General features: G+C 35.6%; 1 protein-coding gene across 6 annotated transcripts in view; it reads left to right on the forward strand.

The window, feature by feature from the left end:
* Positions 1-15,588, forward strand: part of MEE13 (myosin heavy chain-like protein) — a 263,268-nt gene that overhangs the window by 64,013 nt on the left and 183,667 nt on the right. For all 6 annotated transcript variants that reach the window (XM_089833370.1, XM_089833374.1, XM_089833369.1 and 3 more), the window contains exons 6-7: positions 380-463; positions 556-617. In XM_089833370.1, the coding sequence (XP_089689496.1) occupies positions 380-463; positions 556-617 (146 nt within the window). The remainder of the gene's footprint in view (positions 1-379; positions 464-555; positions 618-15,588) is intronic.

Below are 15,588 nucleotides of genomic sequence, written 5' to 3' on the forward strand. Positions count from 1 at the left end.
CTTATATATTGTTTAAGAAATCATTCACACAATTCCATCCACCCCAATCTTAAGCAATTGACTATCAGAAAACCATGCTGACCAATCGAGATTTCTTCCTGTAAGCCATATTTATAACGATTTTTTATAATGAGAATTAGACAGGCTCTGCAAAACACCAGTACCCCTAGTAGTATAATATCATTATTGATGACGATGTTTCCTTGCATTAGATACTTTTTAATAAGTTTTTAGAGCACATTTTTGTTCTTAAATTTTGGTATCACAAGAAATGGACTTGTAATTCCTACCTTTTTGTTTGGTTCATGTCCAGATTTTTTCATATAGGTTTGTCAATTGAATTAAGGTCTGGGAAGCTCATCTTTTAGTTTCTTGGCAGAGTTCCGAGGCAGAGAAGCAAATAAAATTCTTTCAAAGTCGAGTAGCAGCTGCATTTTCTGACAGGGATCGTGCTCTAATGGAGGTTGCATTCTGTAAAATCTCTTTTGACTTGTATATATTACGATCTTATTTCATTCTCCGTTTTTGAATTTATGACTGGTGCTTTTTGAGCAGGCTGAGATATCTCATGAGAAAGAAAAAGCCATGTCTGATAAACTGAATGAGCTCCAAAACAGGTAATGTATTATGTGCCTTAAAGGGTCTCTTGTTGTTTTTATTTCATAGTTTTTACCCTTTTTATTAAATCAATAGGCATGGCTATAGAATGTTCATGCTAGAAACAGTTATGTTTTCTAGGAAGATGCTGCCCAAATTTTAAAAATGTCAGGACTAGGTGTTGTACATCTTGCAAGTCCTAGTTCTGATGTTGTCACAATTGTTTAAAATTTATAATTTTGTAAAATGATGTCCCCACATAGAAAAATGTGCCCCACACGGAAGTATTCTTGAGTTTCCTCATTTGCTATGCTCTGTTATGTGCCATTGTTTCTATGATGGCTGTACGAATAATTCTAAGCTGCTTGTTTGGGTTTGGGTACAGGGCTTCAGTATGTAGATTTGGGGAAAAATGGCATTAGGTTTGTTTTGGGTTCCTCCATCGAAAAAATATACTATCATGCATATCTATGTACTCACTTCATCGTCATTCAATCCAATTGTCACCATATCCTCTCTATTTAAACTGTAAACTATGAAAGTTTTTTCTATAATAAAAAAATAAAAACATATCCATATTTTAGTTATTTTTTGTTTAATATTTAATGGGATTATTTTTTGTTAAAAAAGATGTTTTTACTATTAACATTGTTTTAAAATTTTTTAAGGCCTAACATTTTTATTATAATAGTGTTTGATGTTATTGTAGAGGGAAAGTAGGACATTGTACAAAGACTCATTTTTTGTCAGCCAAATGTTTGTGCCTGAGCAGTTTAGCCAGGTCTGACTTGAGCTGCTGCCTGAACTCATATGTCAGGGAAATGATTAATGGTCCTCACTCACCAACCCACGTGAATGCATTCTCCAAGGGAATGGCCACCTTGGTGATGCAGTCATGGATGAAGGGTCGATATGACTGCCCAACCATGCAGCCACAACAAGCTTACCTACAATCTATGCACAAGATACCTGAACTTCAGCACAATCTTATGACAAAGATTTTAATTTCTTTATATTTAAGGCATCCACAATATTCACCTTAATGTCTTACATTATGAATAAATCTTTAGTTGAGATTACAACACAGTCAAGCATTTCAAGTGTGCAGTCACCAACATAGGAATGTAAATATGAGTTAGAGCCAGTTGCAAACACTTTATACCTCTCAAATATACATTGAAGAACATGAGAACCTTTTTTTATCTATACAATAATACAATTCTGGTATTTGTTCAAACTTTCAGGCACTTCAAAAAAAGCTGAACTTGAAGATCTTGCCATATGATTCAGAAAAGTGCCCAAAATGTTCCATAAATGAGAACTAGATAGGAGCATGAGAGCAAAGTAGAAATATCTCAAGCTGAAAGCACAATGAAGTAGAACTGATTTCACCATTGTGTTGGTGTTAGAAAATAGGTAGAATGAAAAACAATTTCACCTCTTTTCAATTCCAAGAGAAACAGAAAGTGTAGAACACAGTTACAATCCTAAGAGGGGGAGGGGGTGAATTAGGATTGTACAAAATAAAACTTTTGATCCAATTTAATTTGCTGTTTAGTCCATTGTTCTAAGCATCTCATTATAACATAATATCAACAACAAAAGTAAATAGAGAAGATCACATAAGAAGCAATGCACAAGGTGTAACGTGGAAACCCAATGCGGGAAAACCACAAAGACTGCTAGGAGCTACTGTCCTAATCCAGTCTCAAATTCTTCTGTTCAATTGCACCTTTAAGGGCTCCAACCCTAAGGAGCATCATCTCCTATTCTTAGAGCAACAACTCTCTTACAATGTCAGCACCAACCCGATGAGTTTGAGCACCAACCCAAATACAGTCAATAATATATGTATCAAATTATATATCAATTCATATTTTAAATATTACTTTACAATTCTGCTCTGTATGAAAAATGAACTGGTACTTCGATATATGTAATGTTCCCACTTAAGATGTCTTTGAGTTCAAGGACAACTAGCTTGAATTCTTTATTCTTTTCATGAATTACATTCTTGATTCCATTATAATCTTATGAATTTGCTAATGCAGGGTCAATGATATATCAATGCCACTTGTTATCTTATGTAGATGATGGAATATAACTGAAGTGATTACTTCTTGTAAACTAAATTTATACTTAATGACCCTTATGATTCCTGATATAGAATACAAGGTGACCTCTTACAGTTGCTCCTTACCATTATATTTCCAAATTGGATGTGAATAATAATATACTATTAAAAGATTGATTATATGAGTCTAGATTTGAATATCAATACTGATCTGGATGTAATAGTTATAAGAAATGTAAAAATTCATCTCCTGCTCATGTATGTAAAAGTAATGATACACTTGTAACCATCTTTCTTATCACTTATACATATTCTTTTCATAACTCAGTCTTCAGTCCCCTTATATAGATTTCCTTATTATTGCCTATATATCCATTTAGTCATATTTCTTCAAAAACAAGGAATCACATCTTATGATGCATCGGCTCTTTAATTTAATACTCTTTATGATATCCTACTTTAGTTGTCTCTATATTTTGGCTAATTATCTCTGTAAGCATCTATTCTCCCTGTCTGAATATTCCCTTGTGAGAATGTTGTTTCGTGGATTCTTTTGTTTGAACTGATTGGTTATCTAGTTCCTGTCGCTGGTGACTTCAGAGTTTTGATCACAGTGGATTATTCTCAGTATATTTCTCTGACGGATGTCTAGCTTCCCTTTTTTCTGTAGTTTCAATATATTTATCCCTGCTTCTTATGATTGTGAGCATACACTTCCTCTGAACATTTACTGTTATGATACGGGGAACATATTTTTGCTTTTTCATGTTCCTAGTATTCGCTGCTTTGATATATGATTGAAGTCTTGTATTTCTCATCAATCCTTGATCATACATACTGTATGTGGTTTGTCTACTTCTTTCAACATAGCTACTGTAAGCGATTTGATTCCCTTTACATGAACTGTGATAATTTTAAATAGACTGTTGCGCCAAACTCCAACTAGAAGTATTAATCATTCTCTAATTGTATATTGGTCGATCTCTTGCAGATAAATATCTCTTGATATACTAGTCACTGAATGTTTGGACGGCTGTAGCCTAAAGCATGAGATTCATTGACCTCTAATCTGTATATTTTTTCCACCATTCTCATTCTGATGCCTTTTGAATGATCACTGAGAATGCCTTGTATCTTCTTCCCTGAACAAGGAGTTGTGTCCAATATATGTGCCCTTTTCCATTTTGCTTCATATCTTTACTAATGGAACCTCTTCCCCAAATCATAATAGTTAACATTATCACTCTTTTCATGAGGATTACTTTTGCTTTTATGATAATTGTCAACGCATCTTTTATTCTTAATTTTTGCATTGTTTTGTTCACCAATTGGTGACTTGTATGATCATTATGTTAATATATTCTTATATGTTATATCTATGTTGTCATCTATATTATATGAGTGATATATATTTTGCATTAATGATAATATATTATTTTATTAATAATATACAATATTATTTTTTATCATTTCATTTATTATTATTATTTTAATATTATCACTATATCCATTGATATAATAGAATATTATGTCAATTTGATATTTTATTAAAATTGTATATTTAGTAATAAAACATATTATAATATTATAATATTTATTTTTTATTTTTTATATTAATTAGTAAATTTAGCCTTTGAAACGGGGACATTACAATATAACTTTGATAATGCTCTGAAAATGAATTCAAATATCCTGTACAACCTCCACTTAAGATGCTGTTCTGAATACAGACAATATATAACATTACAATATAACTCTGGTAATGCTCTGAAAATGAATTCAAATATCTTGTACAACCTCCACTGAAGATGCTGTTCTGAATATGAACAATATGTAATTATATCCACCTTAGCAATTGAAAATCTGTAACATCATTATCCCAAAATCCTTGAGATAAAAAAACTGATCAATTAAACAAAAATATACCTGAATCTGCCACTTTATCCTCCTTTTATTCACATCACTCTTTCTGAGGTTTTCTTCACCACAAAGTTCTGTTGCTTTGTTTATTTTGATCTCTGCCTTGACCAGCATCATTCTGTTGTCCTCAATTTTGACATCACAAAATTGAGCCGACCCTACACAATTTTCTCATGGATTCGTAGGCACATCGTCTTTGTTTTAATGCATTGATGAGGCATCATGAAAAAAATTCATTATCTCCGAATGGTTTTGTGTAGTCTTGTCTATGTGTTCTTTTGAAGGTTTTCTGTCGAGATTATCCCCAATTGTTTGTTGGTAAGAGTTTTTCTTCTTGCATTGCAAACACTTGATTTTTGGTAAACTTTCATGTCTTTTCCTTGTTTTTATTTGTGTTGTAAATAGTTTTTACTTTTGTTTTTGCCTTAGGTGAATAGCCCTTGGAATTTCGCTCTATTCTAACTAACTTAGGTCCAAATCAGAGTTCTTTAGCTCAAGTTATAATGGAAAAAGTGGCGTTCTCAGGTCAACTACATATTTTTATTAAAATCCTCATAAAAGTAGGTTTTTTGTTGGCAATTGCATGATATAAAATTATATTTAATATTTAAATTGAAATTGTGGTCCACTTTAAAATTTCAACTCCTTCTGAGTTGATTTGACCATAGTTTTTAATGTTTTATGAAAATAGCCCGTTTCATGACTATTTTTCATGTTACATTATTAAAAACTAGAGGTGAGTATTAAATATAATTACATGAGACAACTTAAGGTTATAGAGTGGGGTTTTTATTTCATATTGCATATATGCAAATGCAAAATACTTCATATAAAACAATTCCCAATAAATTATAAGTCCCAACATTAATTTAAATGGACTTTTTATTTGCAATAACACATTTTAATGTGTTAAGTAGGCTTTTAATATGTATTTACATATTTTAAACTTATTTAATTAATATAAGTGGGAAAATATTACTCATTTACATATGTTGTTGCATGTACAAGTTTATTTTATATATATTAATGCATTTGAATGGGGTTTTTCTAACCCATTACAAATACATTTTTTAAAGTTGCTACATGATATAACATGTAAATCCACTAGGTGGCGATTTTGGACCCAATTGCATATGTATGTAATATTTAAAACCCCATTTCACTTAGCCTCAGCCAAAGTGGCATTTGTTGACCCATCTACATGCAATATAAAATGTGTTTTCATGTTTTAAAACCCAACCAAGGCAAATTGGTGATTTTTTTCCCAACTGCATGTCTTTAAAAAACATGTATATGGTCTTTAAAAGTGCGTTTTGCACTAAGTCCTTAATAAAAAACACAAAGTGGCGATTTTGGAGCACATTGCATGCATTATAATATATGCATTTGTACAAGGAAATCCCGTTTTTTACTTGCAGCTTGGATTTGGAAGGTTTTTGGGCACATTTTTCACATACAAATACAACCAAAAAGTGTGTTTTTACTTCATAACATGAGACTTTCTGATCAAGCACCCAAAAGTGGTGATTTTTAGCTCAAAAGAACATGTTTTTGGCTCTCAAAACTTCACACTTTTTTGGGTGTTTTTCTCCAAAAATGGGTTTTCCAACTTTCAAATGCTCATATCTTGAGCATTTCCTAGTCGTTTTTGGTTATCTATTCGTCATTTTTGTCTAAAATCACCCAAAGAATACATTGGGCCACTCAAAAAGGGAGTTTGTTGAGTGTTTTCTTCATTTCTCAACATGTTTAGGGTACATTTTTGCTAAAAAATGCCCTAGTTTTGAGGAATTTGCACTATTAAAACAATAAGTGTTTGGATCAAGGTAAGTTTGAAAGCATTTTCTATCCTTCCTAGCTTGCTTTCAAATCTTCTAAATCACTTGATATGCTTTGGATGCCATTTTCCAAATTCTTTGCATGTTGCACATTGCTTGGTCAAAACGGTTGCTAAAATGATGCAATTTTTTGCTCTAACTTCCTACCTACACTTGGCAAGTTAAAAATGTTGACTCATCTCTTGCAAGGATTGAGTCAAGATTGAAAGTCTATTTAACACTTTATCTTTCAATCTTTCTAAATGCAAGAAATCTTTTTGATTGCATTTTTAGATTTTTCTCTAGTGTTTAAATCGGCTTCTTCTCCTGCCTCTTGATAAAAGGTTATGATTCCTTGTTATTTTTGTTAGAGTTTTAGGTGACTCTACAACACCCCCGAGATCAAATGAAAGACCAAGATAACTTCCACAAGAGATTGGCAAGACAGTTGCATGAAGATGCAAGAATGCTATTATTGATAATAGACTTGATTGACATCCAATGGATTTGATTTAAAATGTACATAATAGGCCTCCTATATAGGAGAGGAGATAAGAGACAATGATAAGGAGAAGATAAGCTATCACCCACACAAGGTGGAATCACATGTCTACCAAAGGTGGATCATCCTTGATTATGCAATGAAATATGTGTGATGATGAGGATGATAATGTGATATGTGCACTAAAGGTGGAATGAGATAACAACTATGACCACCTAGAGTGGAATTCTCCTACACCATGTGTTTAATTGAGGTGTAAACTCCTAAGTGTCTCAATCACAAACAACTATGCAATGCATTATCCTAAGTAAGCTTAAGTAAGTGTAATTAGTGAATATTTAATTACACGAACACCCTCTCTTAAGTGCACCTTAGGGGAATGCACTTAAAGTCGCAATGCAAGATGGGTCCTGGCTACAAGGCCATTTTAGGTACCCATGTACATTATGCAATGCAATATATGAAATGTAATCTCTCATAAAGTGGAGAAAGAGAGAAAACTTCATGGAAAAAATTCTTCTCCAAAAGGAGAGATGAAAACAAGATGCATGGATGGATGGAGTATTCAAGACCCCCAAAAAACTACATACATCGTGTATATACAAAGAATGATCCCTCCATAAGAAGGAAATAAGGAGACATGATATCCCCCCCATAATGAAAAAGCTACAATGTAGATGAAGAGTACCTACAAGCAAAATATAATCCAATGCCTACAAGAAACATGTCTCTCCTTAGGAAGAGATAAATACATCAAAGGATGGAGAAGCCACTCCATGTAAAAAGTGAGAAAGGAGGAAGAAGGTTTCCATGTATGCATCTCTGAAGACTGAATAGGTGTCTCCAATCTCAAAGATTCTGTCACACCATAAAGTTGACATATGAGATGTGAAAAACCAAGAGAACATGAAGAGTTGGGAAATCCAATATCCAAAGAAGGTGAAGAAGTATCTCAAAGAGAAACCCCCTCAAATGTACTAACCAAATCTGCATTATGAGACTCATCTGAAAGAGCATCCAAGAATTCATCCCACACTGCAAGATCTGAAGCATAAAGATCATCCTGCTAAATAGTAGAACTCATGTCTAAAGAAGTAGGAGGTGGAGGAGTAGGAAGTTCAACACTTGTTTCAAGAACAAAATGATTCAAGTGTCCAATGTTCTTCTCACATGAATTATTCACCCTTGATAAAGGGTTAGGTACATCATTAATATCATCATCATTATCAACAAAATGTGCAAAAGAATACAAGCATGATGTATGATCAACAACTCCCATAGCTATGACATCTCTAGTCTACATGTCCCTAATATAGACATAATCAGGAGTGAACTAAACAATTTTACCTTGTGCCCCATGAGTAATTTGGTAAAGAATATTAGTGGTCAAGGATGGTACACAAAGAACATCAATAAATGTACCCTGCCCAATAGGAATAGAACCTTTCCCACAAACCTTCATGTATGTATTATTACCCATTAGTATAGGTGGAAATTTACAAGGCTCAATAGAAGAAAACATAGCCATAGAAGATGCGATATGATGTGATGCACTTGAATCAAGAAGCCATTTACCTTTTTCAAGATGTGTGGAAGCAATGTGTGCTTGTCCTTTGCCTCTAGATAATGATGTAGATGTAGCAACTGCTTGATATTGAGAAGAAGAAGACACTGAGGAGGGCAACTGGATATTGTTCTTTTGAAGAATGTGAGTGAGCTCATCAATCTTCTTATGGAAACATTTATGCTCATTATGTCCTAACTTTTTGCAATAAGCACATTTATCTCTCTTTCTTGTAGAGGATTCCTCTCTTGAAGAGGACTTGGATTCAATATTATGTTGTGAAGGAGAGTCATCGACTTTTTCATGTTGCTTAGGATCCTTGTGTTGTTTGTTTCCCTTTCCTTTGGGAGCCTTTGGAGAGGAGTCATTTGTAACCAATGCTTGATACTTGGAAGGCTTCAATTGACCCATGTGTGCTAACTTTACTTGTTCCCTTGTGAGCTGAGCTACAAATTCATCAAGAGAAGGCGTTTTGTATGCACTACCAAGAGCATCCATGGTAGCATAGAATGTGGAAACAAAGATTGAATATTTAGGACCTAGCTTGGAAAGAATAGATAGTATCAATTGCTCATCATCTTTAGTAATGCCACAATTAGGAAGCTCCAATCTAATGGAATTGAACTTAGAGAAAAAGTCTTAAATATTGTCAAAATCACACGGACTTAGACCTATAAGCTCATTCTGCAATTTGAATTTTCTTATTTTATTAAGTTTACCAAAGATCCCTTCCAATGTTGTTCATACATCATGAGGATGTGTGCAGGATGCAATATGATATAACAAATAATTGGAGATGGTAGATCTAAGAGAGCTCAGTGCTTTATCCCTTTTATCAAACTATTTCCTTTTTTTTGCAACACCTGTGGCTGGTTCTAGATCTTGTCCAAGAATCATTCTAAGCAATCCAATACTCATCAACTGATTAGAAACTGCTTGTTTCCATTCATGATAGTTATATGGAGTGCGCAATGGAACTTTTGAAAAATCCATAATGAAATCAAATGATGACGGAAATAAATTGATAACTCCTTCAAATTACTAATTCAATTAAGAAAATTGAAATCCAAGTATTCAGCAAGTGCAAATATAGCTAAAAAAGACCTATTTCTGAAAGTTATATGTCCACTCCAAATCACTGAAATCTGATTACAGATCTGGAAAGTAGAGAAAAAATCACGCACTTTCAAAAAAATTGCACGTGAAAATGTTACCGAATGTGCCCAAATAGAGCCTTGAAAGTTGCGAAAAACAAGATTTGCGATTTTCAAAAAAATGTAGAGACAGAGATCCAAAATCACCTGCACCACTGTGTAGATTGTGAAATTCTACCCTAAAAGAAAAAAAAATTGTTTCGGAAATGGAGTCTGTATGAGGGAGATATTGCTGTTTGAAAATTGCCTCGGAAAATATTTTTTCTGAATCGCCGCTACTACACCTTCAAAAATCAAATGGCTCCGGAAAATATTTTTTCTGAATCGCTGCCGCTACACCTTCAAAAATCAAATGGCTCTAGATTTGGGCTCAGATGTCCGATTTGGATGAAACAAAATTTGATTTAGGGGTTTTTGGACCTCCTCTATATGATGCCAACCTCTGATTTGCACCAACAAGCTCCAATTTTCACGTGCAATAGAAGGTCACAAAATAGGACTCCTGAAATCTCTTCCAAATTGTGATGTCCAAATTGCCAAATGTTGCACGAACAATGAGTCAAGCTAGGATTGTACTTCTTGAGAAGGAGTCTTCAAACCATGAGAGCTCTGATGCCATGTTAGAGTTTGAGGTGACTCTACAACACCCAAAAGATCAAATGAAAGACCAAGATAATTTCCACAAGAGATTGGCAAGACAATTGCATTAAGATGCAAGAATGCTATTATTGATAATGGACTTGATTGACATCCAATGGATTTAATTTAAAATGTACATAATAGGCCTCCTTATATAGGAGAGGTGATAAGAGACAATGATAAGTAGAAGATAAGCTATCACCCACACAAGGTGGAATCACATGTCCACCAAAGGTGGATCATCTTCCATTATTCAATGAAGTATGTGTGATGATGAAGATGATAATGTGATATGTGCACTAAAGGTGGAATGAGATAACAATTATGATGACCTAGAGCGGAATTCTCCTACACCATGTCTTTAATTGAGGTGTAAACTCCTAAGTGTTTCAATCACAAACAACTATGCAATGCATTATCCTATGTAAGCTTAAGAAAGTGTAATTAGTGAATATTTTATTACACCAACAATTTTTCATAAGGTTTTTGTTGTGTTGTGTATGCAAGTCTCATTTGCATTTTGAGATTTGCATGTTCTTGTATATATGTTGTCATTTCTTTTTCTTCCGTCTTCTTTTTCAAGTTGCATATGAAAGGTCCCATTTACTTGCATATGTAGTCGGGGATAAACTCCGTTCTAATATGGAAGCAAGTCTCTCTTTTCCCCTCATGAGAATTAAGTGCAAGTCCCATCAATATGCATTCTGTGAACCTCCATATGGCTGTCCTATGGATGAAGAATTAATTTCCCACATGCTTGCCGGATACGTAGTATGAATTACACTTATAAAAGTATGGCATGTTTCTGTTTCATTACACTTTAGCACATTTTAAAGCTCGCTGTCCACATATTCAATCGACTCCAAAAAAGTTGTTTTTGGCTATTCTAGTGAGTTTTGAGTCATTTTGCACTTGATACATTTGCTCATTTTCTATCCCTAACCATTCCATGTCCTTTCCATATACATAGCTTGCTCGAATCTATGTTTTTACACACCCAAGTTTTCTATACCCTTTCTATGACGATGTTCATACTTTATGGAACTTTCAGGTGATAATTGTATAGACAAACCCTTTGAGAATGTCAAGAGAAGTTACACCAGCAAAAGGGAAAGAGACTATTGTTGGATTGAATGACATTCTCAAGTCACTCAATCATCAACTTGAGTTGCTGGAAGAGAATCTTGGTGCCTAGAACAACATGATGGAGATTGATTTGGATGTCTTGTGTGAGTACGAAGTCATCATGTCTGTTGGGATATACCATGATTATGCACATGTCATGACCAACAAAGAGCAAGTTCTGCAAGGACTTGTAAAAGATGCAAAGGCAATAGTAGCCAGGATAACTAACCAAGAAAGCATGATAGAGAGGCATTCAGAGGGCTATCATGCAAAATCATCACTAAAGATAATGGAATTAAGAATCAAGGTGTTCTCACAGAGTTTGTAGAGGCCATCCACTTACAGCTTGAAGTGGATGACTTCAACATCACTATAATGGATACATTTGCAAGCTGGAAGCATTCATTGAAGAATCTACAAAATCAAATGGAGATTTGTAACAAAGAGATATCTAGAGCAACAAGCATACTCAGGAAGGTTACAATGATCTTGCAACACACTGATGAACTAGATTCTGCAGTTATATGCAAGTCCCTGTGGAAGTTTGGAGAGCTGGTTGATACCATGTGAATACTTCAAATCAGATTTTCATATGTTTTAAGCAGAATAGTAGTAGGAAAGTTACATGTAAAGAGCATGTATGTTGTAAGTACAGGATAACATGCACCTATACAACCAGCTCATGTAGTCAAGTTGCAACTGCATCACGCGTGTGTTGATGCAAGTTTTGTATCACTTAACATATTAGTAATTGAATACCTAATACGGAGTATCAAACAAACAATTCCTCTCTTGAAAAATTATTGCTTATGGGATATGAGAATAACTCCAGTGTTCCTTACACTTGTGGATACTCACTCAGTTTTATCGATGTGATTCGCTAGTAATCACGTAGGCGGCCTTAAGCAAATTGATTAGGATGACTTGGACTTTGGTGGGATGATAGAGATGGTGGTTCAGTGTGAATGCTGGATGATGTTCATGGGAAAGTGATGGTGGTGGAGGGTGAATGGTTCTTACGACTTGTGTTTTTCTAACTCTCTTCTCCTAAATTCTAGGTCCTAAATTACTTGCTATCGTACTCCTACTCCTACGGATGGAAGACTAGCAAATGGACTGGGATCGAAGCTAATGAAAGTTAACCTGCGGCCTCACTTCCATAGGTGCAATGATTCAAAGGAAAAATAAACTAGTTTTCCCTACAAGGCTTCCCAACAAGCTGCTAGGATGCTAGTGGTGTAGTATTGATCCCTATCAAACACCTACTAATGCTACCATACAACTATCCATCTACTTTATTCTTACTAAGCAACTTGAAATGAAATTTGCTTCAACAACTTGAAAAGAAATTTACTCTTAACTATTTGTAAGTAGAAACCATGCAGTAATACCAAAGGTCCTTAATCACCATGCAAGTCACAACAATGAGAAAGAAATAGCGAATTTTGGTATTATGTTATGCAACAATTTTCTCCGACCCTTACAAATGCGAGCAAATGGCCTTTTATAGATGCCAAAATTGCAACCGACGGTAGAGATCAAAAGTAAAATCGACAATCCAGATCAAATGCTAGAAACCCTAATCAGGGTTGCCACCCCATCGGCCAATGAGAAGGCGCCACCTTGTCAATGGACCAATGAAAAAAGTGGAAAAGTGGCAACTAATGAGAAGGCACCAAAATGGTAGCCAATTAGAAATAGACACTTGTCCTATTCATGTTGCTTGCTGCTTGTAGTGTCTTTTCATGATCTTTCTCATATTCCTTTGCGAATCCAATGAAAGCATTTAGGGAGGAAAGGGTGTTCAAATGTTTCTTCTTGATCTCAACCCTTCCTAGCTCATCCAATCTTGATCCAAATCTCGTCTCATTGATATCCTCTTCTTTGGTGTCTTCAAAATCAAGCACCATCCCAACGTTGCTCATCAATGTTGAAATGGAAGTGTCAACGCTTGGGCTGTGCTGTGCACTTGCTTCCCGTATCTCTTCGAGTATTCTCAATCTAGTAGTCAAGGCAACAAACCAAGATTCGACTGTACCAAATCCTCTCTCATTAGCCAACTTGGCCCTCTGCAAATATGCCTTCCGTAGCCCAATGAATGCTTGTAGCCTAGGAATAGCTAAATCTTTGATGGGAAGGAAATCCTTCCACTCTTCTTCAAATAATTTGAACTTGTTTCTAACAGTCACCAATGATCGGAATGTCGAGATGAAGGAAGGCAAGAAATTTCGCCCATCTTGGATTTTATCATAGATCCAATTCCTAACATTATGTAGCTGAGCTGATATCTCTTCGAGGTTGCTCCCGCTATCCTGAGGAAGGACTGTCTGGTGCAACTGTTGGATGGACTGGCAATCTCTCCAATATTTGTTTTCAGCCTCCAACTTTACGATCATTTCATTTGCGTTCCTCAACCTTTCCTTTCTCTGATTGAAGCTATACCCCTTAATCTCTTCACATTCCATATCATCTGTGTTTCTTCCCAAGTTGTGTTCCACTATCTCATATTCATGGGCTGCAATCTCATCCACTGCCTTATTGACTATTGGTATAGCAATCTGAACCTTTCGGTGGCCATCATTATTGCTCTTGATTACCTTTGCCACCGTCTTTGCCATTTGTTTCTGGTTCTCGCTATCACCCTTTTCTATTAATCCTCGGATGTCTTCCGCCATTCGAGCAGTTACTACCTCGCCTCTTAGCATAAGCATTTGCCTTAACCATAGTGGTATAGTGCATCTCCCCAAATCTGGATTTGGTTCGACTAACAAAGCATCACCAACGGCCTCAGGTGCTTGACTTATTGCCTCAATGTCAATCGGCCCATCTTCTTCTCCACTAGTTACTGCCATATCATCTCCTTGTTGGTTTTCTGAGAGAGGGGAGTACTCGGTGCTCTCACTGTAACCACTTGATTATGAATCAGAGCTTACTTCTATTGTGGCCCCTTTATCACTTGAATTGACCTCTTGGCTTCTAGTCTCAACTATACTTTCCCTTGGTGGAATTGTATGCTGTCTCTTGGCCGAGGGTTCTAGATGTTCTTTGCCCTTCTATACCTCCAAGGCACTCTTCTTGTCTCAGGCGGTTTCTTGTTGCCGGCCACTTCCTTCACCCTTTTGTCCGACTTATTCTTTTGGATCTCCTTTTGGCTTCATCTTTTCATAGGTAAGGGGAATTCTTTGTCTTTGTAGCTTCCTTATTCTTTCATTATACCACAACTCGGTGTGCAAGTCTACTGCCCTTGTGACTGCCTCCAAGGAAGGATCTTGATGGTCATCCCAATCCACTGGATTCAATTCTGTTCCTTCTACCATATCATAATCTTCTCTCAACATATTTCCATCATCTTCCAGTTGATCGGGAATATCAAGGTCCCTCCATTCGATATCTCTCATCATGTTTATCAACAATCTTGAGAAAGCAAGCTTCCTCACATGAAAGCCATCTTTGGCATTGGCCCAAAAGTCCTCTATAGTGGGAACATGCTTAAATGCATTTCCATGAGATACCTTGATAAGACCATTAGGATTGAATCCTTGCCTTGCTCTGTACCACCCTAGATGATACCACTCCAATTCTTTCTCTGCAACTGCAAAGGTGGCCCGATTGGGGCAACTATCATTGCCAATTCCGATTAAGAAGGTAATGCTTGCTTTACCATCGTTTCTCATTATTCTATCATAATGCTCAAGTTGCCTAGCCAATTCCATCAAAACTACCTTGTTGGGTGGGTATCTTGGAAGCCTCTTGGGACAAACTGTACTCTTTGCTATTCTAATGTAGGTGAATTGCGGAAATTGGATGAACCAACTCCCAAACTTCTTTATTTTTGCCTCTGCTTCTGATGAAAGTCTCTTAGCAGGTGTCCCTTGTAGTACCCTTACTGTCTTCATGGCAAAGGCATCACACAATATCTTGTAATCCTTGTTGTTGTGCTAGTGAAGCTGTGGATAGCATTCATGCACTAAATATTGCCCTGGCTCCTTGCCAATTTCTCCTAAAGCCTTAAGTCCTAGACTCTTATATAATATGGCAATTAGGTAAAATAGATAGGATGTCATGTAGGGCTGCTTTTGGTTTTGGACGGTTCTGAGTTTCAATTCTAGGTTCTCACTTATGATCCTAGCCCAATCAAATCTTCTTTTTCCTTTTTCAATTTCATCAATGAAGAAGTACATCTAGTTTTCAAATTG

Source organism: Cupressus sempervirens, chromosome 5 (assembly GCF_028749045.1).
Source record: "Cupressus sempervirens isolate cs-2001-9-10 chromosome 5, ASM2874904v1, whole genome shotgun sequence".
NCBI lineage: Eukaryota > Viridiplantae > Streptophyta > Pinopsida > Cupressales > Cupressaceae > Cupressus > Cupressus sempervirens.